The sequence below is a fragment of the Pteropus medius genome, unplaced genomic scaffold (assembly GCF_902729225.1).
Source record: "Pteropus medius unplaced genomic scaffold, Ma_sr-lr_union100, whole genome shotgun sequence".
NCBI classification, from domain to species: Eukaryota; Metazoa; Chordata; class Mammalia; order Chiroptera; family Pteropodidae; genus Pteropus; species Pteropus medius.
This window is the reverse complement of record NW_024344374.1, coordinates 1,581,614-1,606,940: the sequence shown is the minus strand read 5'-3', so window position 1 is coordinate 1,606,940 and position 25,327 is coordinate 1,581,614. Positions and strand designations below refer to the sequence as shown.

Below are 25,327 nucleotides of genomic sequence, written 5' to 3'. Positions count from 1 at the left end.
AGGGATCACAAGCAAGTCATTTAACATATTTGAACTTTATTTTCTTCACCTGAAAAATGGACATCAAATAATATCTATTCTACTGATCTTTCTGGATGATTTATAGATCAAATGAAGAACTGTGAGAGTGCTCTGTAAACATTAATAAACTATGTAAATGTTAATTTCTACAATAATATTTTAAAAAAATGGAGAGAGAAGACCTGAACTAAACTGAAAAGGTACTTCCCCATTACTGAGCAATAATCTATTCCCTGAGAAAACTCTGGGCAAATCTCAGTGATGTTGATATATTTATAGTAGACTGAAATTTGTAAACTGAGCACCCACAAGAGAAAGTAACACCATCATCTCAGTCTATTTTACTTATCTGAATACATGATAAAGGAAAATTAATGAATACCACTACTGTAGTCCTAATTTCCACATCTTAAAATTCCTACTGTTTGGAATTCTGGAGGAAGTGTGTGTGTGTGTGGGGGGGGAATTATTAAATGTATAGCTTCAGTATTAACCGTGTGTGTTTGAAGGTGGCGAAGAAATGCAACCATATGTGAAATGGTTCCTGTCACAAAGTCTTGAATAACTTCTACGTTAAATTTTGTTTTATGCTGTATAAATATCTACTGATCTTACCTTTGGTCTCTAGGGTCACTGGATCAGAATACTCTCCAGCCACAGCCTTATTACAAGCTCGCACTCTGAAATTCATATACTTTGAATCAAACTTTAAGCCTGAAAAAAATGAAAATGGTTTTCAGATAGGAAAAGTAAAGGAATCTACTCCAAAAGTATGAATATGAACCTTTAAACAGAGATTTTTCCATCCTTGAAACTATGTCTTTACTCAGGAAGAATACAAATTTGTGTTAAAATGGTAATAATGCCTGAAATAAGGGAATTCATGATTTATTATTTTTTCCAAATAAATAAATCATATAGTTTATCACTGATTTTTTTTTTTTTTAATTAGTGATAAGGTACTCTCAAGCCTTGTTAAAAGTAATGTTTCAATCAAGGAGAGATGCTACAAATTAAAATAACATATTCAATTTCTACAAAGCAGACATCCTCAAGAATTTTTATATTTATGAAACATGCCTTTTTATGTGAAAATGAATTTAAAGAGAAAGTGAAGTATAAGGATTAACAGCAAAACTCTGAACTTAGTCAAGTTTAAAATAATCCAAAAATTACTAGCTGTGGAACTTAACATGACAGTCTCAGTTTTGTATCTGTAAAATATAAAAAACGAATCTCATAACTGAAATAGGAAATGAGATATATTGTACTGATTAAATGAGATGTACTGTATAATAATACACTTCGGCCCAGCTCCTGACAAAGGGCAAGAACTCAAAAATGGTCAAGTTACTAATATTACTGATCATGCTTAACAAGTGTTGAACAACTCAGGCAACATTTTGCAGTTTCAAATATGAGTCCCCAATAAACAGAGATACCTTTTTAAAAATTTTCAAAAGCCAAGAAACAAAGTTTAATATCAAGTCACAGCTTTACTTTAAGTAGCAACATGAAGGTAACCATAAAAGGGTAAAGGCAACGGTATTTACAATATCACCTAACTGTGGCGTAGTGTGTACATCTAGAAAATTGACAGTATTTTTATTGTTAGAAAACCAAGGTAAAATTAAATGCTATTCTGAAATACTGTTTCTAGAACACCCCTTCATATTTGTTTTACATACATTATTTTAACAGGTTACAAATATCCAAAAGTATTTAAATGAAGGTTTTCTTCATATTTTAAAAGAAATTCACTTTTATGATTAATACATAATCACTTGGCTAAAGAAACTTAATTTTACCTTTAAAAGTAACTCAAAATATTTTTCACAATTATATTTATTTTCTGAGAATGAGATTCATGAATGCAGTCATTTTACCTGACAGTGTATATTCAGTACCCTTAATATTATCAATTGTCTCCCAGCATCGCTCATCCTTTACACGTGGAAGTCCATCAAAATTAGTTTTCCTATATTCCAGCATAAAGTGGTCAATCTTATTATCTTCTTCTGGCATTTTCCAAGCTACTGTTACAGAATTGTCAGCCACCAAACACTCTATTGGATCTATCTCTGGAGCTTTAGGGACTAAAGAAAAAAAAAAGGCTCATTTATCATTTATTACAGTACTAATCCAATATTTGTCATTCAAACTATGCTTTTTTCATGTTGCTTTTGAACTGTTCAATTAAATCTGGCTAAGAGAAAGAATACCCTATAAATGCAAAGTAAATATTTTTCAAAGGTCTGTTTAAAAATTCATGTTTCAAAGTTTTTCTATAGATTTATTCAAACTATATTAAAATCCTAGCTAGCAAAAAGCAATTCAAACATGCTAAGAATAAAGAATCAAGACTGACTTGTTGCTCCTCAACACAGTTTTAATCTATTTCAAACAGCCATAGAATATAAATTAAATCACTATTGACAAAATAGAATAACTTGCTTTGAATTTAAAGCTTAAAATAATTCAAGATATTTTCAATTTTTAAAATCTCGTTTATAAAAGAATTGTTATTTCTCAGCACTAAACAAAAATGAACTCCCCAACCCGCCAAAATATTTAAGGATTTTAAAATGCTTCCCCAAAGAGTTCTATGATACATTAAAATAAAATGAGCTACAGTTAACATGTATGAACATTAATCAATTTCTTTTCCATAAAAGAGGTTTTCCCATAGCTCCTCAACATTAACAGATGTTCCATTTACATAACAACAGGCTAACTGGAGACCGTGGTCCTCGGGTGACAGCTGTGTTTGAAATGTGTGAAACTGTGCAGATATTGTATTTAAACATTTTGCCGCTTAAAAAAGAGTTTTAAAAAGTTTATGCCAAGTATACAAGACTGATTCAACATTTTAAATCAATTAATCTATCACATCGGTAGAAAAATCATATGATTGTAATAGAGAAAAAATATTTGACAATAAAGATTCATGACAAAAACTCAGCAAACTAGAAATAGAGGGGGACTTTACTTGATAAAGAACATCTACAAAAAACCTATAGTTAACGTCATACTTAAATGTTGAGAAACTAGATATTTTCTCCCAATGTGAGGATGTCCCCTTCTCACCACTCCTATTCAACACTGTACTGGAACTTCTAGCAATAAGACAAGAAAAGGAATTAAAAAGTACACGAATTAGGAAGGAAGAAATAAAACTGTCTTTGTTCGCTGACGACATGGTTGTCTGAAGAGAAAACCCCAAAGAATCAACAAAAAAATTCTTGGAACAAACAAGTAATTATAGCGAGGCTACAGGGATGAACGGGCACAGTACAAAGGAATCTTAGGGCAGTGAAACTATTTTGTATAATAATGTTAAGGTGGAAATATGACAATGTATTTGTCAAAACTCAAAGAATTGTAAAATACAAAAAGTGAACCCTAATGTAAAATATGGATGTTAGTTAATAATAATGTATCAATACTGGGTCATTAATTATAACAAATGTACCATACTAATACAAGATGTTAATAATAGGGGAAACTGTATGTGAGGGAGGAAGAAACTATATTATCTGCTCATTTTTCCATAAATCTAAAATTGTTTAAAAAACAAAGCATTAATTTTAAAAAACTACAATAACAAAGGAATTATATACAAATGTTAAAATGCAAAGCAATGTGAGACCTAATAAATAACAAAGTAAACCAAGTTTCTTGGATAAAATAATCAAGACCAAGATGAAAGGAATTTGATATAAATTTTAAATCTTCAAGCCTAACTAATAAGGGAGGAGGAAGAAAGGGGACAACTGATCTCCATTAACTATAGTCTCCAAAGTTCAACCCTTATGTGTGTAATTATACAATAAATACTTGGAATCTGATACACTTTATTAGTAAGATGACAACCAAAGACATATTTATCATTTGTCATTATGATTAATTTCCTTCATCTGTCTTGTGGTATTTTTGTCCCTACAATACATAACAGATATTAGTCTCTATTACTGGAACATAAGCAATACAGACTACTTATTGCCAAAAGAATAGACCATAAGCATTCACAAATTTAAGAATTTAATGTGCTCTGCATTGCCTATATGTGAGGAAATAAAAAAGGTCTATTTATCATACTGTAATTTTATAATTTTGCTGAGTCAAAAACCTGTACTGAAAGCCCCAAGAGGCTGGTATAAAGAGAGAATCATTTAATTTGTAAGTGGGTCTAGCTAACTCCCCACTATATACATCTCAATTCACCTACCATTCTAGTAAAAATGTACTGGCAAGTATTCTTCTTTCTTGTGACTAATGGCCCCCAAAAGAAAGCAAACTGTTAGAAGTGGTAACTGAGGTAAAAATGAAAAAAAGAAAATCTAAGAAAGTGGTGCTACCTAGGAGTAAAAAAGAAAATTTAGATAACTTAAGAGTTGTATGTCAAATTAAGGTTGACTTGGAACTAAACTGTGGGAAGTTAACCAAAGAGTCTATACAGAAGAGAAGAGTTCATTAACCAAGGGCTAAACCTTTCGAAGATGAAAGGTGGTAAAGATGTCATATAAAACTACTACTTAGAAAATGCAGAACTCTCTTTGGAAGTAAGAATGAAAAGCAATTCACAGCAATTTTTATAAAGTAGCAGTTAACTAGCAATAGTGAGCAAACTGGTTCAAGAATTTTACTAAAGTTTTCTCTGCATGTGAATGTCAAAGGGCAGCGGCATCAACATTGCCACAAATATGTTTCTCTTTTGAGCTGCAGAAGCTCAGAAAGGAGAATATAAACTGTTTCAATGTACGAAAATGGCTTAAAGTAGAATAAAATGGCTTTTCAATTATTATCATCCCTCATCATCACTTCCATTTTTCAGGTAAGTCCACAACTCATGTTACTATACATAATATAGCGTAGAGCTGGTTTTTGTGGTGTTTATGGAATGAATTACTAAGGGATAACGGTTATTCATTTTTAAAATTTAATGTGATTGTATCTTACAGGAAAATTTTGTGCTATAGGAGAATATAAAAATTTAGTAATATGAATTCATCTTTTATAAATCTTAACAATCTATTATACTTTTCCTTCAGGATGAAACTCCTCCACAAAAGGATTTGTTTTATTATACCTCATTCCTTCAGACTATCTTAAAAGTTTGCCAAACGAGGAAATCTTAACTGTACATGTAACTACTTGACTGTACAGCGGGCATGGCCTTGGTCTGTTAAGACATCACTGAAAACTCAAGAGAAAGAAATGGTGAGAAAATTGCTTTTTTAGTAGTTTTTTAAAAAATTAAAGTAATAATAATGTGTATATTAACAATCCACTATTCTAGACTCTATCTGAATTTGGAAGTAGTATAAATGATAATACAATGGCAAGTAATTCTGAAAAGCCAATCTGTAAGTAAATATCCACTGACATACTTTCTCTACAAATATGGTTCCTTTCCTCATGTTTTCTTTCTATAAACTCCTTTAGAACTTTTGATCTGTATCACACAAGTTAATTAATACTTCACTCGTGCTACCTTTATTAGTTCCATTAGTTTCATGACTACTAACCTCATCTTTCCAATATTTTAAATCCCTGACCAAATATTCAAAGAATGTTTTCATGTGATCAACATTCTCTATTCAAAAAAAGCTAACCTCTAAAAATAAAAACTAGTTCTAACAAAGCACCTGTTTAAGTAAAACACCTCACTCTCAAGAGACTTCTGATCCCCAAGTCACCATGTCCAAATTATTTTAGCTATCAACTTAATATTACTTGATGCTAGCTAAAAAGAGAATACCACTAACAAAAAAACGTCTTTAACTGCCTCTTTCACACCTGTGGACAATAATCTGGAACTTCACTTCAAATGGTTTGGCTACTGGAATAACCTCATACTGATACTCTAATAAACCAATGTTAACATATTATTTATTACTGGAAATAAAATTCCATTGAGCCAACCACCACCACAATAATGTTAATGATAGCAGCTGACATGCACTGAGTGTTAAGTACATGCTGGGTACTATTTTCAAGAGGTTTCAATTCATTTTAATCCCTATAAAAACCCTAGAAGGATAACATCACATTTTAAAGATGAAGGAAATAAGGCAAAGTTAAATAACTTGTTCAAGGATACAAAGCAAGTAAGTGGCAGCCAGGATTCAAATCTAAGAAGTCTGGCTCCAAGACCCAGTGTTAACCATCGTGATATATTGCTTCTGCCAAACGCTATTTCTTGCTTCTGTTGGTAAAATAATTCTCTAAAAATAAAGACCAGCAAATTTAATTATTTTTAATTAAATTTAATGAATGAAGAAAAAAATCATGCTATGCTTCTTTAATATTTACATTCCAATGTTCGTTACAGAAAAAATCTTGAAGGAAAAAAAGTTTTTATATCTAACTTTACACAGAATATACTACATACTTACTTACCTGGCAAAAATTTCAAAGTTTGCAGCATCTGTCTTTCCTGAGAAAAATCCACCATTAAATGAGTCATGTTGTCACTGACCTTTGGTTTCAAAGAAAGGCGAAAAGCTGAAGCCATCGTTACCCTATGGCAAACACAAACATTGTTTTAAAAATAAAAGAATGGGAAGTATCATATGTTTAATTTATAAAATGAAAAGATAAAAATTATTTTACTCTAGTGATTTCAGAAACTACAACAACGGTAATAAAACTAAATAGAAATTTGCTCTTAGAGTCTTGGAAAATTAAAAAACTGTAAGATTTTTAAAATTTAAATACATTTAACATAACTTTAAGGAACTTTCGTCCGCCTACCTTTATAAAACTGTACACAAATACGAATATCACAAAAAAACGAATATCCAATATAAATCATTGTTTGCAGACCCAAGAGTCATCTGAACTTCTGTAAACTCAATCTCACTGACTTCCTGATGCCAGCCTCATTCTTTTTCATATGCCAAATAATGAACTGTACATGTACCCTGATTCAAACAGTCTCCCTAGTAGTCACAGCCACCCCATGTAACCTTGAATAAGAGTAGAGGTACACTGACCAAACATATAGCTTGGTAGCTGCTAAAGAGATGCCATGGATGAGAAAGGAAAGTAGTAGAATCGTAATTCTGAATATCATGCTAGTAGGTGTCTTTCTAATGTACTGACGCTAAATGGAAGGATACAAAGAGAAATAACCCTGTGAAACCACATGCCATGGAAATAATCATTCAATAAATATTTATTAGATGAATATGGTATAAAAAACAAACAAACAAACAAAAAGAAGTCATACAAGACCTCATTTTACCCATTGTCTGGGGAAATTGTTCTGTCAATTATAACTGGGAACTACAAGAAATACTCATGATCTATTAATTTGTCATTTTATCTCAAATTTCACCTTTTCACATTACAGTAAGTTTCCATAAGTATCACAAAGTAACTCTCCTTATCATCTTTTGTCAAAGAATGATACAAAAGTAAAATTCATGTATGCTGTCCTCCTAGTATACAGTTTGGGAGAGGAAGTAAATAGAGCTAGAGGAAAAAAGAGAATACCCAGCCTAGTCATTCAGATCTGCCAAATCTACTCTAGAGATCAATGGTATGAAAGATATCAAACTTGTTGCAGTACTTTTATTTTGGGATAAAAAAATGTCTAATTGTTTCTGTATTCAGTTATTTAATTTTAAAACTAGGAAAGTAATCACTTTATTTAGTAGAAAGAAACAATGATTTAACTGATCTATTTATCAAGAAGAAAATGCTATACTGAAATACAATTTATAGGGAAGGGAACCTGCATTGAATGCTAAGCATAACACTGAGTACATCGCATGTATTACTTTACTGGTTCTCAATACAATTTCAGATCATATCAATAGGAAGTTAGGAACAAAGGCTAAGTTTTGACATGCTTTATTCTTTACAGCCCCAAGCATCTTCTGATTTGGACTTCTGAAAGAACTATATTCAGATATGTACTAGTAAATGCCCACAGAATCAATGAATGGCTTTGAACCAACTTGGTTGCTACTAAACCTGATTATTTAAATGTTTGTTGAGAACTGTTGAAAAAAATATCTAAAAGTGTTTTAGGGAATTTAAATCTGAAAATTCATCTGCAAAACTTGATATAATCACTATGCCCTAAAGAAAAAAAATGTTCCTTCAAAAATACATTATAGAAGCTGTGGTACATATATACAATGGAATATTACTCAGCCATAAGAAAAGATAAAATATTGCCATTTGCAACAACATGGATGGACCTCGAGATAATCAGGCTAAGCGAAATAAGCCAGACAGAAAAAGTTGAAAATCACATGGCATCACTTTTATATGGGATATAAACCTAAAAGCAACAAATGAACAGGACAAACAAACAGAGACTCATGGACATAAACTATAGACTAGCGGTTACCAGAGGGTGGGGCGGGGGGGAAGGGGGAGGTAGACAGGGTAAAGGGGTCAAATATGTGGTGACAGAAAGAAATCTAACTATGGGAGGTGAACACACTGTGTAAATATATATATGCCTTACTGTTAAAGTATACAGCTGAAACTTATTGGATTTCATTAACCAATGTCGCCATAAAAAAATAAATTTAAAAACTTTAAAAAATGCATTAAAAGTCTATTTTCTAGTCAATGAAAATTTCAATCTCCGTAAATCAAGTTAGATGTATAACAATGCTATAAGCTTTAAAAAGACTGAGCTTTTTATTTTTAAACTGAATATATTTAGACAATATGCCTCAAAGCCCAAACTAACAATCTAAAATCCATAAATAATTCTCTACATTACAGGATCCACGTGGTTAGGAATGATTTAATTAATTCACCCTGACTTTCTCAATTTACTTCTACTAGTACAAGCTGAATATAAGGATCCCTTTTCCTCCTCGTTTTATTTTTGCGAAAATAGCTGCAAAACATATGGATGAACACTTTTAATTTCCTCAAACAATCTAATTAATTTGACTCTTCCTTTTATGATCCGTTTTCTTTAAAAACCAGTAATTCCTACAATATACCTCAACTAATCATATTCCAACATTACTAAGCATCCAGAAGTGTATACCAGTGATTTGTAAAACTGTAGAAATTTGCTGCGTATTATCTTCTCATTTCTGTCTTTAGTGTTCTTGTCGCTCCCACTATTCCTCCTGCATAACTCCTGCATCACAGCAAATAATAAATACTTAGTTTTCACAGGTACTTTCTTTTTCATATATTTGATTCCTTGCTCAGGTATATTATGCACTCTTCTTTAAAACACCACCTCTGCCCTCACATTAGGGAATAATCCTTTCTTCTCTTAGTGAAAATAATTATTTCATTATGATGATATGTTTAAATTATTTTTATGTTATAAAATGTAATGATGGAATTCCAGAAACTTGCTTCTTGGGAGAGCCCCTAAAAACTATCTCAGAGAAACCTGTAAATTATGAAACTAAAAATCAAGTTTAAAAAAATTAAGCTATAATTCAGAAATGTTCCTTAGGAAGCGAAAAATTTGTAGGGAGCCTAAAAAAAAGTATAAGCTTTGAAAAACAAAAACAAAAAAGCCGAACCAAAAAAAAAATGGAGTTTGCTCTCACAGAAAAAAGGAATCCTGAGTTCTGAGATCACTTGGATACTGATGAACAAGCCAAGAGGTTGGCTTAGAAGAGAAGGAAAAGAAATCAAGTTTCACTGAAGAATACATTCAGCCATGAACACTCATTACAAAATTAAATTTTGACACACAAATCTGGACAAAGGTCTCTCACAAAGTCTTTTGACAACTCAAAGACTGATTAGGAAGTGACTTCTAATTGAAAAAAGCAAAGACCTGAGTAGGACTCAGTGGAGTAGGTGGCTAAATAGAAAAATAATCTAGCCAGGGTGGAAGATGGATCACTCATAGCGAATTCCACAAGACACAACCCAAAACTACCTTACCCAAAAAACTGACCTACCTAGCAACCAATCCTCATATAGCCAATACTTTCCACCTTCAAGCTCTCATAATCTCGTTTCTAAATTCAGGATTTATAAGAATGATCCATGTCTTTAATCAATCCCTGATATAAAATATAGAATATAAAGATTAATATTTATGCTAAGAATCCTATGACTGCCATGTGAATCTTGCCTCTAGTCAAATAAATACCATGAGAAAAACACAAAATTTGAAGTCTTCGGCCATAATTAACAAAAGAAACACTGGCTTTCACACAATCTATAATTAATAATTTTGTAAATCATGATGAAAAATAATTTAATCTAGGATTCTGAGTGGTGATTTGAAGAGCTTGGCTTTCAGAGAATCTCATAATCCTCAAATGAAGAAATCTAAGTGATCATCTCACTGTAGTCAATGCTCGGTGACCAGCCAGGCAAGTCAGAACCATCCCATCTGTGGTAACCCAATCCAAAATTGCCAGCAGTAGTTTTAGCTCTCTGGTGTATTCATTACAGGAAGTACTCAATTCCTTTGGTCCTGGCTCTACTAATGAGAAAAACCTTTTAAGTCAGTCTTTCCCCATTTTCTTTAATATTCTCTTCCCATAAACTAGATAGTAGTGGCATTAGAAATAGATAGAGATGGCACCAGGAACAGGACAAAATGAGAATACGAAGGTGTTAAACAGAGAGGAGTGAAATAGGAGAGCTTTAGCTCCTGAGGACTATTTAAAATGCTGTGACTTCTCGGAAAATAAGACACGCTTATAAAATTATAAAATGCATTCCAGGAATATATATATATTTTTAATTATTCAAAATGGTCCCCCATCCATTAGCATAGCTCATTAAGAACTGTACTAAAACTAACTAGATTATACCAGAAATGAAATTCTTTTAGAAGTACATAATTGTCCACAACTCTGTTCTTAAAAATCTTGCTGATATATTGTTTATTCCAGAAAATATGCATTAGATATTTTCTTTTTTTTTGTACCTGGCCATTAGGTATTTTTATTTTAACCAATGAGATTCTAACAAGAAATTGTTCTTGAATTTCATTTCTGACTTCAATGTCAACACAAATAAAAATGGAGGTTTTATTCCATACCTATCCTTGATCTGTCTGGCAGCCTTCGAGCAAATCAGGGAGAAGAGAAAGAAGGCAGTTAGTGCTTTTCATGCAAGTTTCAATGGCAGTGACATGCAAGAAAAGTTAGAATATAAATCCTGGAATATATTAGTTCATATTCACAAAAACATAAATTATAAGAAATCTGTACAGTTCATATCAGCTTGCATAATGTGATGTTAGAACGATAGTAGAAAATTCACACCCCATATAAAAATCACCTTAAAAGGAAATTTAACACTTCAAACTAATACCAGATGACTATAAATATTTTTTCTTACCTTAAGATTATCATAACACACTTCCACTTTCATTCAGTCTGACACTCTTCAACTAGAACAATCAATCTCCTTCATGGGGCACACATGTCTATGCACTCTGATGATTTTTTTCTTATACATTTCAAATCTGCTCTCCAATTTTTCTTCAGAGATCTCTTTCACCACTTCATAATGATTGTTCCAAGTTTTCTCTATATGCCTTCACTGGGCAAGGACTTTGTTTTCTGAGAGCTTGCCTGCTAACATATAAAACTAGGCTGCAGTTCTACAATCCTTTACCCCGAAAGAGTGAAGTTGTAATGGCAAAAAATTCAGACAAGGAGAAACCAGAGAAATGCTTCCAGCAATGAGATCTTTCTCTCAGATGACCTCATAAAAGCTGCCAACTTAAACCTACTCTTCAGGTTTTTTTTTTTTAGAATGCTAGCACAAGTTTAGAAAGGGGACACAGCTATTAATTAATGTTGTACACTCACAGAAAAATAATGAAAAATACAAGTAAAAATTGTTTTACCTTTTACATTTACATGCGAAATAAGAGCCAATAAAAGTTTTTGCCCACACTGACCAGCATGATTAATGATGCATCCAATGTAAGGCTGTTTTCCTCGACACCATCCCCAATGTCCAGCATAAAGCTTTGCACACAATAATAATAACTACTACATGTAACTGAACATACAGCACTGCTTCTGTTGCTTCTCCAGTTCCAGTATTGTTCTTACTTGGTATCAGTCATTTTCATACCCATCCTAAAAGGTTCTAGTCTGACAACCTTTCTACATAAAAGAACTACAATTTAGATCAGCATATTATACAGTTCCAGCGCTATCATAATCGATTCTGTGACCCTGTACTAATTCTATTTCTTTATTAAGAGATTTGGTCTTTAATGTTTCTAAAGATCCTTTAATGTTTCTAAAGATCCTTTTACAACCCAATTTTGTAGCATCTATATGTTCCTTAAATCATGACACTATGGATAAGAAATGTTAAGGAAGTCAATTACATTGATTTTTTTTTTAATTATTGTCATTATAGCTAGAAATATAACCAAAGATTTTAATATAAATGTTAAGGGAGGGGAAGAAGAGACTCTTCTTTGTACTTGATGTTTCTTTATATACAGAGGAACTGCCACCAGCATTACTCCCTTAGTCTCTTTTTATTCCTTCATTTCTCTTGGGAGGTGATATGACTTAATCTGATTATGAGTTTGAAAGGAGAAACTAAAGATAAGTAGCTCAGCACCTTTCCGTTTTTCTGGCTGTTTGCTTACCCACAGAGAACATACATTCCGTTCTTTCCCTTGATTTAGTAAGTTTCACTGAAAATGGCTCCCTCACAGACATCTGAAGTAGTCCCATAATGACCATACCCGGGTGGGTAAGTCTAATTCTTGGGTTCAATATTAGGAAGCTTTCCTATTGCTCTAAGCCAAATTCCTCAATATCATTTTATTGGTATTTGGCCTCTTAATCAGCTTTATTGTTTTATCTTATTTCCCAACTGGTTTAGAACTTGGTTAAAGTAATGTTACTTACCAGTCACTCTCAAATAACCCAACAATATGAAGACAATTACTATTTTTTAAATTGACCATAATGATTCAACTTCATATCCAGTGTTACTTAATTTAGTAAGATGTCATTTTTAGTGTGTGCGAAGGGACACATGCATGTAAAGCTTTCATGTTATTTAATATACTAGGCTGTTTGTGACAAACAAGAAAAAGGTATAGATGACAAGCCAGATCATTTAGGAAAAACTGTTGTCCCATGTATTATATATATAAGTATACCTAGTTAGTAAAACTGAAAACTCCATGGTTTCTCTTTCATTTAGGTTCAAATTTGAAAGAAGTTATTCTGTGCAATGATAAAGAGCAGAAAGTCTCAAATTCTGAAAATCTCTCTCTAAAAGGGTCCAATTTCAAGAAATGTCTTAAATTGGAAAAGAGATTGTTTAATTCTTTTCCTGGAATTTCTTCTCCCAAAGCAAAAGCCATCCAAAAGATATACAATATTATATTGCTTGATTTCTCTAAGTTTCCATTTCAAGAGTGATGCATTTTGTCAATTTAATATTTTGGCTTAATAAATACTAACCGATCCCAACATTTACCACTATTCTGTCTCCAATACATTTATCTGCAGAACTCCACTTAGTGAGTTATGAAGAGGCCTCAGTGAATGCTTAGATTTTTAAGTTATGGTACTATATATTACTGAAGAGCCTTCAAGAAGTATTAGTCATATTTCTTTGCTCAACATCACTATTTTGTACATCAATTTCAATCACTACTTCTATTTCAATCTGCTAGTGAAATCTTGTTTGCCAACATTTCATTTATCTCTATTCATTAGAGATGGCTCCTTTCTCTCTCATTCCCTTCCTCTCTCAATTGTTTTAAAAATAAATCTTATAATTTTGATCCTTTATTGTATCAGTTTTAGAAATTTGTCACCTAAGACAAAACTTCCTGAAATAGAATTGCAATAAGAATACAATGTAGGAGTAATCATGAATGGTTCTTTTTAATTACCAATTAAATATAAAAAGAAGTTAAACAAGATCTTTTCCCAGTCTCTCTTGTTTTTAATCGGCAATGAGTAGATAAACTATTTTATTCCATGAATAGATCAAGCCCTTTAATGGCTAGAATCTTACTGTTTCTATGTTTCTTCTTAATACCCTCATTTTTCTCCTTTTATAGAAAGATATTAGAAGCAAAGTACTCTAAAATAGTTCTACTTATGGAGTAGATATATTGAATAGTATTTTCTAAAGTTAAAAAGGGAATAATAAAAAAGAAGTTTTAGATCTTGTTTACTGTACTCAATGAGACATTTATCCAAACAGAAAAAAAATTTAATATTTCCAAATAGCTTCCCCATCAGCAGACATTTTGAAACTCATCAGCAAAAATAAGGAATATTGACCAAGATTTAAGTTATCTGAGTTTCAGCCCATCACATAACTAGCAAGTTACTTAACTCTTTTAGGACTCAGTTATGTCACCTTTAAAATGATGAGCACTAAGATATCTCGGAACCCTAAATGTCCATCCTAAGCCATCTTATTTGTAGAAAACGACTTTTTAAAAATTATCTAAAATTAACTAAACATTTTTAACAATCTAATTCTCAGAAATACAGGCGCAAATGGAAAAAGAGGCAGCAAAGGAATAAAAATCAGAGAACACTGATAAATAGCAACAAAAATAATGTATGTTTTTGAATGATAACTGCTGAGAGAAAAACACACTAACACTGTCAAAACAATAAAGCTGGCAAAATCTAGACGTCAAAATTGGCATTTGCTTGAGAAGATTTTTTATTTTGATTTGCAGTAAAGTCCAATAGAGTTTTTCAAGTTTTGTCTACATGTCTGCACTGTTTTATACTTCAAATTTTCATACTTAATTTGGGGCAGATAATTTTGTAATGGTTCCTTGAGACAATCTGAAAATGACAAAGAGGCAAATATTTAATACTTTTTCAATACTTTTAACAATATATAACTGAGACTTTGACTCTCACCCCAAAAATATCATATTAAGGGAATAACTTGGGAAATAAAGGGGATTCAGTCATAGAGAGTGAAAAGAAATAGTTTCAAAATGCTATTTTCCTTTAGGCAAAAATACCGACTTTCAAAAAACAAATTGCATACCAATTGATTCTATATATTAGAAGTTTTATATTTCCTATATAAATCTGTTTATAAAAAGAACCATTTTTCAAAAACACGATCATTCAAAAGTCTTCCTCACAAAGTCATAGTAAATCGTTTTAAATAAACTCTGAATACAGTACTGCATACATCTGCTCTATGACTAAGCACATTAATATAATACACTACATTTTTATAGAACATAAATGACCCTCAACTGAAATAAAGGTGAAAAATTATAACTTGAACTATTCTAAACAAACACTTAGATTTGTTTTTAAGTTGCCTTCACACTGAAACATGTCATGCTATTGCTGAAGGTGCTCTCCTCTCCCAGCATCCCTGACTTCAGCCTACCAAAGCAGCTTCTGCCAGTACTTCTGCTCCCTTGAATATACTGAGTGAGCTTCCATCCCTCTTCCTATTTGCTCCTCCCAGTGGTCACAGCCTGACACTCACTAAACAATATTCCAATGACTGAGAGTCAGTGTGGGAGACACACAAAACCCATTCTCCCTCTTCATCTGTTATCAAATGTAGAAGACACTGTTTCCCTTTCACCTTATTCTGTACATTTTATGCCAATAACGGCGCCTGGCAGGTAACCATTCCGTCCCTTCTAGTCTGACAAGTGGCTTATGTGTGGCAAGACTGCGATGAAATGACTTGTTAGTTACATTGACTTGGAAACTGTTCCACAGACTCAGCTCTTTTCACAGGTAGAATTCAAGTTCTAAATTCAGGGGGTGGGGAAAGATAAGGATACTAATTTTGACAAAGGATTCAAGAAGTATTGTGCAGGCCAGCTATTAGCAGAGAACCCATGTTTGGTGGGGTTTTGGCTACTTGTCCATCCAGAAATAAAGCTAATGATCCAGATCTCATCTGCTGGTGATCTTTCTGCATATATTTACTATCAACCCACAGTCTTAAAAAAAAAATTAGTGAAAGTCCATTCTAAAATCCTTTTCCATTTGTGCTATTTTTACTTGCTCACTTTCAGACTGTCTAATGTTGGTAAATAGCACAGCTTCATATTCAATTCTCATGCTGAGATAATGCAATGTGATCATTTAAATGTTAGTACTTAAAATTCTCTTTTAAGTACTATGAAGCCTAAAAAGACTCATGGCCTGGGTTTTAGCCTGATATTTTTTTGTCCCCATGAACTATTCATATTAATCTGATTTAATCACTTTAAAGTGGGATATTTGAAATAGTATATCTTAAAAGAATTTTTTTCCAAATTTCTAAGGATATACTGCTAGTCCAATAATTAATCTTGAGTCATTTTTCCCTATTGTGAGCAGTTAGGAACCCTTCGAATTTACAAACAGCTGGGAATAAGTTTTAATTAAGAAAGCTAGAAGCAAAGCTGGAAAGAACAAAGAAGAAAGAGAACAGTAGCCCTTGAGAGGAGGGGAAGAGAAGGACTCAGAAAATGACAATGAAAAGAGAAACTTGGTAGAAATAAACTGTATCACAGTTTTTCTGAGTGTCAGTCCCTATTTAAATGCAACTGGACTCAAGTTATTTTTGAGTGCTTATGTATACACTTTAGTCTTCTTCCTCACCCTCAGGCTCTTGGCCATGAATTCTTGCTGCTATGATTACAGCTGCTCTACCCCCCTAGAAGTAAACTCTGTTGACAACAAGGAAACAAAGAAAAAAACAAAAAACTTAGTAGTGCCATGTATGTATTAATAGTCAATAGATTCTGAGAAACTATGAACAGAGGATATTAACGGTTTCCCATGAACTCTACGACACTGATTTTTGATGACTCAGACATCTTTTGCTTTCAGCATGTTTTTTGGCTATGTTCTAGATATTTAAGGTTATCACATAAAAGCCCTTTAACTAGGTGACATGTCTATTACATTAAAAGTACCTTAATGTATAATACATTTCCCTCATAATTCCTTTATATAAGTGCTACTAAGTGCAAAGATGAACTTCCTCACAAGCACCTCCAAATACGAGAATTAATTAGTTCACTGGTTTATAGCAAAATAATTTTTGTTTTGATTAATTTCATTAAAAAATATCAATTTTAAAGTTCATTTTCAAAATGTAGGAAAATAAGCCAGCAAATGTTACCTTCTTGAGGAAGTTTTTCCACCTTCAAGTTCACAGAAAAATCATAAGATGAATACATGAACACAAATGAATCATAAAGCCACCTTTCTAACACCAATGCAGCTCATTACATAGTCCACAAAGACCAAGGAAAGTGATCTCAAACAAATATATTATCTCAATAAGATTATGACATAGTATATATTTTGCTAATTATATGGCTTAATTTCCCACTTTTTCTATAACATTTAAAAAACAACCCTACTTAAAATAAGAACCAGAAACTAGAATTCAGAATCTCTTTAACACCAGAATCTAGTTTAAAACATTAGCAGTTTTCTTGCTCCACTGTTCGTACTTTCATATCAAATATACCTCTTAAATAAAGGACCTACATTTTCATATTTTAATAAAACATTCAAATAATCTCTTCAACAGTAGAACATTTAATAACAAACTTAGTAACAAATTCCACTAAATTAGTGCTCATTTGCATCAAGCAGATGTTTTCCCAACTAGCTCACAGAAAGTAAGACAAAACTAGATTTCATATTCCTTTTAGACTGTAGATTTTTCTAGACTGAATGAATCCAAAATTAAAAAAGAAAATACCATTTTTTAAACAAAACTTTTTGTTTTAAGTGGATTAGTTTTTTGGGAGTTTAGAGCACTACTTATCTTTTTTTTGTACCTTTGAAAATTCTTCAGCTTCCTTTATATCTAATGACCGTGTTGCAAATTCTAGTAGTTCTTCAGAGTTCTCCAGGGCATTATTACATTGACTAAGCTGACTCTAGAAAAATAAAATCATTAAAATAAAATTTCCTATTGCCATCAGAATCTTAAATATGTATTATCATAATAAACTTAGAATTTTAATGGCAATAATTGAACAAAAATATTTTCAAGAACTACTGAAGCAAGGTAATTTTTAACAAATTTAATTATCTTAATACATTGTACTTAACATCTCATAGTTTGTCAGAAAGAGCTCAACTGCAGATAAAAACATATTCATCATTTAAAAACACAAAAGAAATTAAAGCAATTGTAAATAACTGGAGTCAAATTTACTTAAAGATTCTTCTCTGCGTAGTCTAAAAACCATCGACAATTAAAACATCAAAATAATCCATCTATAGACAACATCCTCTATAACGAAGACTAAATTTCTTGGTGATATTTACCTATTTAAGTTAAAGTTTATGAATCGAATTACAGATACATTCAGCTGAGCACAACCTTAGTATTCCATTTATCACAATACTCAGTAACAGGTACTCTTATTAATACTAATTTATAGATTCCAATACTCAATAACACAGAACATATCTTAAAGAATCACAATGTTAGTGGATAGATTTTTTAAAAAAATAAAAAGGAACAAAATATGTAAGTGTTATACTGATATGCTGTTATTCTGATGTGTTATTTTCACCAAACACGACCTTTCTTAATCAGTTCGTTCTCTCTCTCACTCTATCATTTGGGGATCTAAAACTAAGCCCAGTCAGGTGAAAATATTGTTGATGATGACTTTAAACAGAGAAACAGACCCATTTCTATGCTTTTAAATGTATCCAAGATTCATCTTCAGAATATTTATAAATATCTATTCCATATTCAAATCTACTTAGTTTCCCCTTGAGATCAACACTAAAGATAAACTATGGCTCGTTTTGTTGGTTTCTAATATGTTCTAGTTTACTTTGGAAAAGGAGAATAGTTCAGCCATATTTTGGGTTAAAATAGGTTTTAATGTGTTATTCTAAGAACCAAACCACAATTTCATAAAAATACTGCTCCTCCTGCAAGTAAACCTTTTAATGAGTTCCAAAGATGAATTAACAACCTATCATTTGAAATATGCCAGTTAGAGAAGAGCTTAAGGTTTAATAAAAATCACTGAGAACAAAATGGTGGATATAAATGGTCTATACAGGATCTCTAGGGCAGACCGTGTCAATGTAGTATTAAAGTAAAAAATATCAAGAAGAATAAAGAATATATCTAAAGGAACCATTAATGTGAAAGAGTCCAAGCTGAGGTCAAAGTTTGAGATAAAATAACATTCTAAGGGGAAAGGCTATGAATGTACTTTGAAGTCAAGAGGGAAAGCAAAAAAAGGGGGAGAGTACAAAAGAATACAACTTAAAGAGCACTACTTATCAGTTACTCAGAGGAATTATTAAAATATCTTAAGCAATACAACATGCTATTGAGAGTTTGTGAACCCAAAGGAAGAAGACAGATGCTCTGTTATCTCCAACTAAAGAAGGGAATGGCATCAACAGCCAAGCTGTGATTCTTTTTAATATTTGGTTTTAAAACTATCCCAAGAAAACTTTATGGTTTGAAGTACCATTAAGCTGACACTACTGTAGCTTTTCTTTGAATCATAACACAAGAATATCCTCAAGAATGAAGTTACTCTCACTAAACTTATGTTTCAGTAACTCACAGTCTTATTTAACAACCTATTGTCCCCTCAGTTTCCCCTGGTCCCCTAGATACCATTCTTATTTAGAAATTTGCCCAAAGTTTTGTGGCATTGAGAAGGAGAGGCAAGTACTAAGTATTACAAGGGCTAATAAAGTATAAGATAAAAGGAGGGGGAAAAAAATAAAACAATGATATCACTGGAAAAAAATTAGGACCTGAAGTGATGATACAAAAAGAAAAGAAGGTGCTAACACCCTTGCAGTCACTACTTCTAAACAGTATTCAAAACTCCGATCCTCCCATTTTCTGCAACATTTTGAATTCTTCAGCTAATGATGAATTTGACAGAATACAAAACCTGAAGCAGACAAAGTTATCTGAGACTCTATGAGAAAAAGAGTTTAAATAAATTTATATGACCCAATTATGTATTACTGGGAATTTAGTCAACAACTTTTAAGTCACTTACAAAAGCGATAAATGCGGCCTGTTATAAGAGCACTATAGATTTTATGTAAACTCATGTATATCCTGCTCTGTACATGGCTGTCAGAAAACAAGTTCTGATATAAAAATACCACACTTCTTCTAGAAGTATAGACATATTTTAAATCAAAAATTCACAATAGATAAAGATTATCTAATTCTGAAAATCTCAAACACCTTGAGTTAAAAAAGTCAACACTCCAAAGGATCAAAACCCACATGCCATGACGCCGATGATATTAGATCTCTCTTCCAAATCAGCACGGGGCTTCAAGATGATTCGAAGACTGTTCCAGACTTTTGATCTTTGATTATCTTAACTCTTCCTTCTCTTTAATAAATAAGTCCCTTCCTCCCTCAAAGTGCTTCAAATCAGTTTCCAATGAACTGTTTCTTAACTTAATTCCCTTCAAGATTCCTCGGCATTCTGTACAGCTATATAGTGTTTACATTAACATTATTCTTAAATCAGTTATTTCTTAAATATATTTTTGCTTACTCTTATAAATTCTAATCTCTCTGACACGAGGATCTGATTTTCCTTTCTTTTGCATTTCTTGCAAATTATCCTCCATTAGAATGTGAAATCCATGCAGGTAGGGTTTTGCTCACTACAAATACCCCAAATCCAGCATAACACTAAGTCAAATTTTACTGACTGATACTGTCGATCAAATATCATCACTGACTTACCGCCATAAATTGTGCTAACAAAAGACACTCTAAACTAGCTTCTCAAATATGAATTTTGAACATTAAGATGTGGAACATTTTCACAGTTTTTTGAAATCTTTTACAACTCTATAGTATTGTTAGGGCAAACATAACAAGACATAGTGAAGATGATAAAATAGTTTTTAAAAATCCAATGGTAATTATGATTTCAATTCCTAATAATGCTTCGCTAAAGTCATTCCTGTTAAGAGCTTTATTATCCAATGTATGTGGATTCTGAGGAAAGGGGAAAAGGGAGAATAGAGAAAAGGACCTCAGAAGAGCTAGTGAACCCAATTAACTGCTCTTAATTAAAAGCTAGCAATATAAGATACATGAATAGAGAGCAAGTAAAAAGTATTTTTCTAAACATAAATAATAAAGTTCCTACTCTCAAGAAAGGTGTTAACAGTTTAATTTTATCTAGCCAACTGCAAGTTTTTTTATAAAATGTGTCTAATGGCTTCCTCTAGCTCCCCTATTAACAATGCCAAAAAAATAAACTACATATACAGTTAAGCAAAAAGAAAGTCCCGACAAAAAATAGGCACCAACTAGGTATTTGGAGAGCTTACAAGTAAGAGAAAAGGAAAATAACAGTAGCAGCACTGAAACATCACTCGCCCCAGGGATAGTTAAAGGTGGCATATAAAAATTGATAATGCATATTCAAAATGCATGACTTTTTTTTGTCACCCAATGAGAAGAAGAGAAAGTTGGAGAAAAAATATGACTCATGGCCTCAACAGTGGCAGATTTAATATGTGGTATGGGCTAGGTTAACAGAAACAGCTGGCGAACACAATGAAGATGAAGGGAATTAGAAATTCTCTGACAGAGAGGGAGCGAGGGAGGCTGCAGATCAAGCAATGGAATGCTTAAAAGGTATTCCAAACTGGTGCTGTGAAGAGGGATGAGAAATCTGCAAAGGATGAGTTGTGGGGTAGATCTTCAGAAGACAATGAGTTTTCCTTTTCTCTCCAATTTTGTTTTTTAAATGAATGAATTTCTTATTTATTGAAATTTATAAATACTTTATGACTAAATAATTACCTTTGAATGATTCAAGTAATACCACCCCCACCTCCTCAACATAAACAAAAAATCTCAACCTGGGAAATATGCACAGACTTGGAAGAGTATTTGATCCTTGGAAAATGCATGTGTACAGTATGTGCATAAGAATGAAAGAGAATGTTTGTATTCTTCTCCAGCTTTCCGATTCTCAAATCGACATACAAAAATCAGCTACATTTCTATATACTAACAAGAAACAACCCAAGAAGGAAATTAAGAAAACGATCCTATTTACAATAGCGTCGAAAACAATCAAATATTTTGGAGTAAACTTAACCAAGGAGACAAAATACCTGAACACTACCAAAACTGCTGAAAGAAATTAAAGATGACACAAATAAACAAAAAGGCATCGCATGATCACAGACTGGAAGACTTAATATTGTTAAAATGTCCATACTACCCCAAACAATCTACAAATTCAATGGAATCCCTATCAAAATAAAAAAATATATATATAAAATTTATATGAAATTGCAAAGGACACTGAATTACCAAAACAATCTTGAAAAAGAAGACTAGAGTTGAGAGCACATTCATACTTCCTGATTTTAAAACATATTACAACGCTAATCAAAATAGTGCGATACTGGCATAAAGACATATATCAACCAATGGAACTGAACAGAGAGCCCAGAAATAAACCCTCACATATATGGTCAAATGATCTTTGACAAGAGTGCCAAACCACAAAATGGGGAAACAAGAGCATCTTCAACAAATGGTGCTGGGAAAACTGGATACCCACATGCAAAAGAATGAATTTGAACCCTTACCTGACACTACACAGAAAATTCACTCTAAATGGATGACAGGCCTAAACATAAGCCCTAAAACTATAAAACTGCTAGATGAAAACATAGGAGCAAAGCTTCACTACACTGGATCTGGCAATGATTTCTTGGCTATGACACCAAAAGCCCAGGCAAAAAACAAACGCAAAAAAACACAAATGGAACTATACCAAACTGAAAAACTTCTCCACATTAAAGAAAAAAAAATCAGTGGAGTAAAAAAGCAATCTATGGAATGGGAGAAAATAAATGCACATCATATCTGACAAGCGGTTAATATCTAGAACTATAAAGAACTCCTATAATTCAACAACAAAAAAAACCTGATTGAAAAATGGGCAAAAGACCTGAATAGGCATTTCTTGAAAGAAGAAATACAAATGGACAAGTATACGAAAAGATGCTCAACATCACTAATTATTAGAGAAATGCAAATCAAAACTACAATGAGGTATCATCTCACACCTGTTAGGGTGGCCATTATAAAAAAAAAAATAGTAAGCAGACGTGAAATGGGTGAAGGTAGTCAAAAGATACAAACTTCCAGTTACAAAATAAGTCCTGGGGATGTAATGTACAGCATGGTGACTATAGTTAATAATAGTGTACTGTATGTTTGAAAGCTGCTAAGAGAATAAATCTTAAAAGTTGTCATCACACACAAAAAATTTGTTACTATGTGTGGTGATAGATATCAACTAGACTTATTGTCATGATCATTAAGTAATACATAAATATCAAATCATTATGTTGTACACTTGAAACTAATATAATGTTATAGGTCAATTATATCTCAATTAAAATAGTAACAAAAAACTAGGAAGTAGCAAGTGTCAGCAACGATATGGAGAAATTGAAACCCTTGTGCGCTACTGATGGGGTTGTAACATGGTACAGCAGCTATAAAAAACAGTATGGAAGTTTCTCGAAAAACTAAAAATATAATTACCATAAGAACTAGCAACTCACTTCTGGGTTTATAGCCGAAAAACTTGAAAATACGATCTCAAAAAGATAGCTGCACAGCCTTGTTCACTGCAGTATTATTCACAATAGGCAAGAGATAAAAGCAACCCAATTGTCCATAGACAGATGAATGAATAAACAAAATGTGGTATATGCATACAATGGAATATTATTCAGCCATAAAAAAAGAAGGAAATCCTGGGACATGCGAAACATGTATGAACCCTGAAGAAATTATGCTGAGTAGAATATGCCAGTCACAAAGGGACAAATACTGTTATGGTTCCACTTATAAGATATCTAAAGTAGTCAAAATCAAGAAAACAGAAAATATAATGATGGTTGCCAGGCCATGGAGAGAGAGGCAAATAGGGAGTTGTTTGATGGGTATAGAGTTCAGTTTTGTAAAATGGAAAAGTCCTAGAGATCCATTACACAATAATGTAAATACAGTTAACATAACTGAACTATATGTTTTAAAATGATTAAGAGGATAAATCTTATGTTTTTTATCACAATTAAAAAAAAACATATCAATGATCAAAAAATATTAAGAATCATTCTTCTACAAGATAAAAGTAGTTATACACATACATTTTTGCTTTCAATAAATCAAGCATTAAACTAAAAATATTCATATTTAAATAGTTGCATGACCTCACCTGTAACTCCTGTAACTTACGAGCTTGTTCCTGCTTGATACTGTTAATCATACTTTCTTTCACCTCATCCAATATTGAGTATAAACTATCAAATTCTTCATCTAACTCTGTAAGTATGTTAGAAGAATTTTCCTATTTAAGAAACAAACAAAATGAAATGATTTTACTGAAGAGCTGTCAAACATTAAAAACTAATATACACTTATCAACAGAGAAAATAGAACCATATTATAAACTATCTCAGCCTAATATCATAAAAATAACAGTTTTAATATTTGAATAAGGTTTTAAAAACACATAAATCCAAGAAGCTGGCTATTAATGCTTATAGTACTATTTCAGACATGAGTTAAGCAGCCTTTTATGCGCTAGCCCATCCTCTCTTCACTCTTTATAATACTGTTTCCACAGGACAATGTGAAAGGTTATTTGAAAATTGTCAACTATGTCCAAACCTTCTGGCTCTAAGGCAGATCCTAAGTCAGGGGTTCTCAACCTCTGGTGTGCATCAGAACCATTGATGAAGCATTTCAACAAAATATTCCAGAGACTTTTTATTCTGTAACTCTTTAGAACAGTTTAGACATATATGGATGGCGCTGACTTGGTATAACTTTTTAAACCAGGTTGTCTAAAATATTGCATTTACACAAGATACGCAGAACTTCAAGACTAAGCAATTCCCTACTGTATCCTAAAAGATTTATCAAGCACTGGATTTTAGTGCTAGGAGGAACCTCAGAAATCATCTACCAACTAGAATTTGTGTGGTCAAACTCCTAAATAAGTGACTTGCCCAAAGCTACACTACTAGCTGCTAGTGGCAGAATTAATATAGCAGTTCAAGTCTGCTGACTTTCCAGAGTTCCTCATTGCTTCATTAAGCAAGATGCTATTCTTTCATCAAGAAATAATTTAATATACCTGAGAAATCCCTAGATAGGCCATATGCACAACTGCAACAATTATGAAATAAAAGACGTTATTTTAAGGCATTTTTTTACCTTAAATGAATCATTCAGTTATGAGAAACAAATTGACACTGGCTAAAAGAACTAATATAACCTATCCTAATCCAAACTTTTGCTTATAATACTTATAAAA

The 25,327-nt window shown here is 32.3% G+C and overlaps 1 protein-coding gene across 4 annotated transcripts in view; it reads right to left on the bottom strand.

Annotated features, from left to right (window-relative positions):
* The window catches only part of FSD1L (fibronectin type III and SPRY domain containing 1 like), a 54,381-nt gene that overhangs the window by 19,833 nt on the left and 9,221 nt on the right, over window positions 1-25,327 (bottom strand). For 2 of the 4 annotated variants that reach the window (XM_039870628.1, XM_039870626.1), the window contains exons 3-8: window positions 24,224-24,355; window positions 17,774-17,875; window positions 11,027-11,049; window positions 6,424-6,545; window positions 1,908-2,117; window positions 637-735 (exon numbers count right to left, since the gene is read on the bottom strand). In XM_039870628.1, the coding sequence (XP_039726562.1) occupies window positions 637-735; window positions 1,908-2,117; window positions 6,424-6,545; window positions 11,027-11,049; window positions 17,774-17,875; window positions 24,224-24,355 (688 nt within the window). The remainder of the gene's footprint in view (window positions 1-636; window positions 736-1,907; window positions 2,118-6,423; window positions 6,546-11,026; window positions 11,050-17,773; window positions 17,876-24,223; window positions 24,356-25,327) is intronic. The other 2 variants (XM_039870627.1, XM_039870630.1) reach the window with 2 other exon arrangements.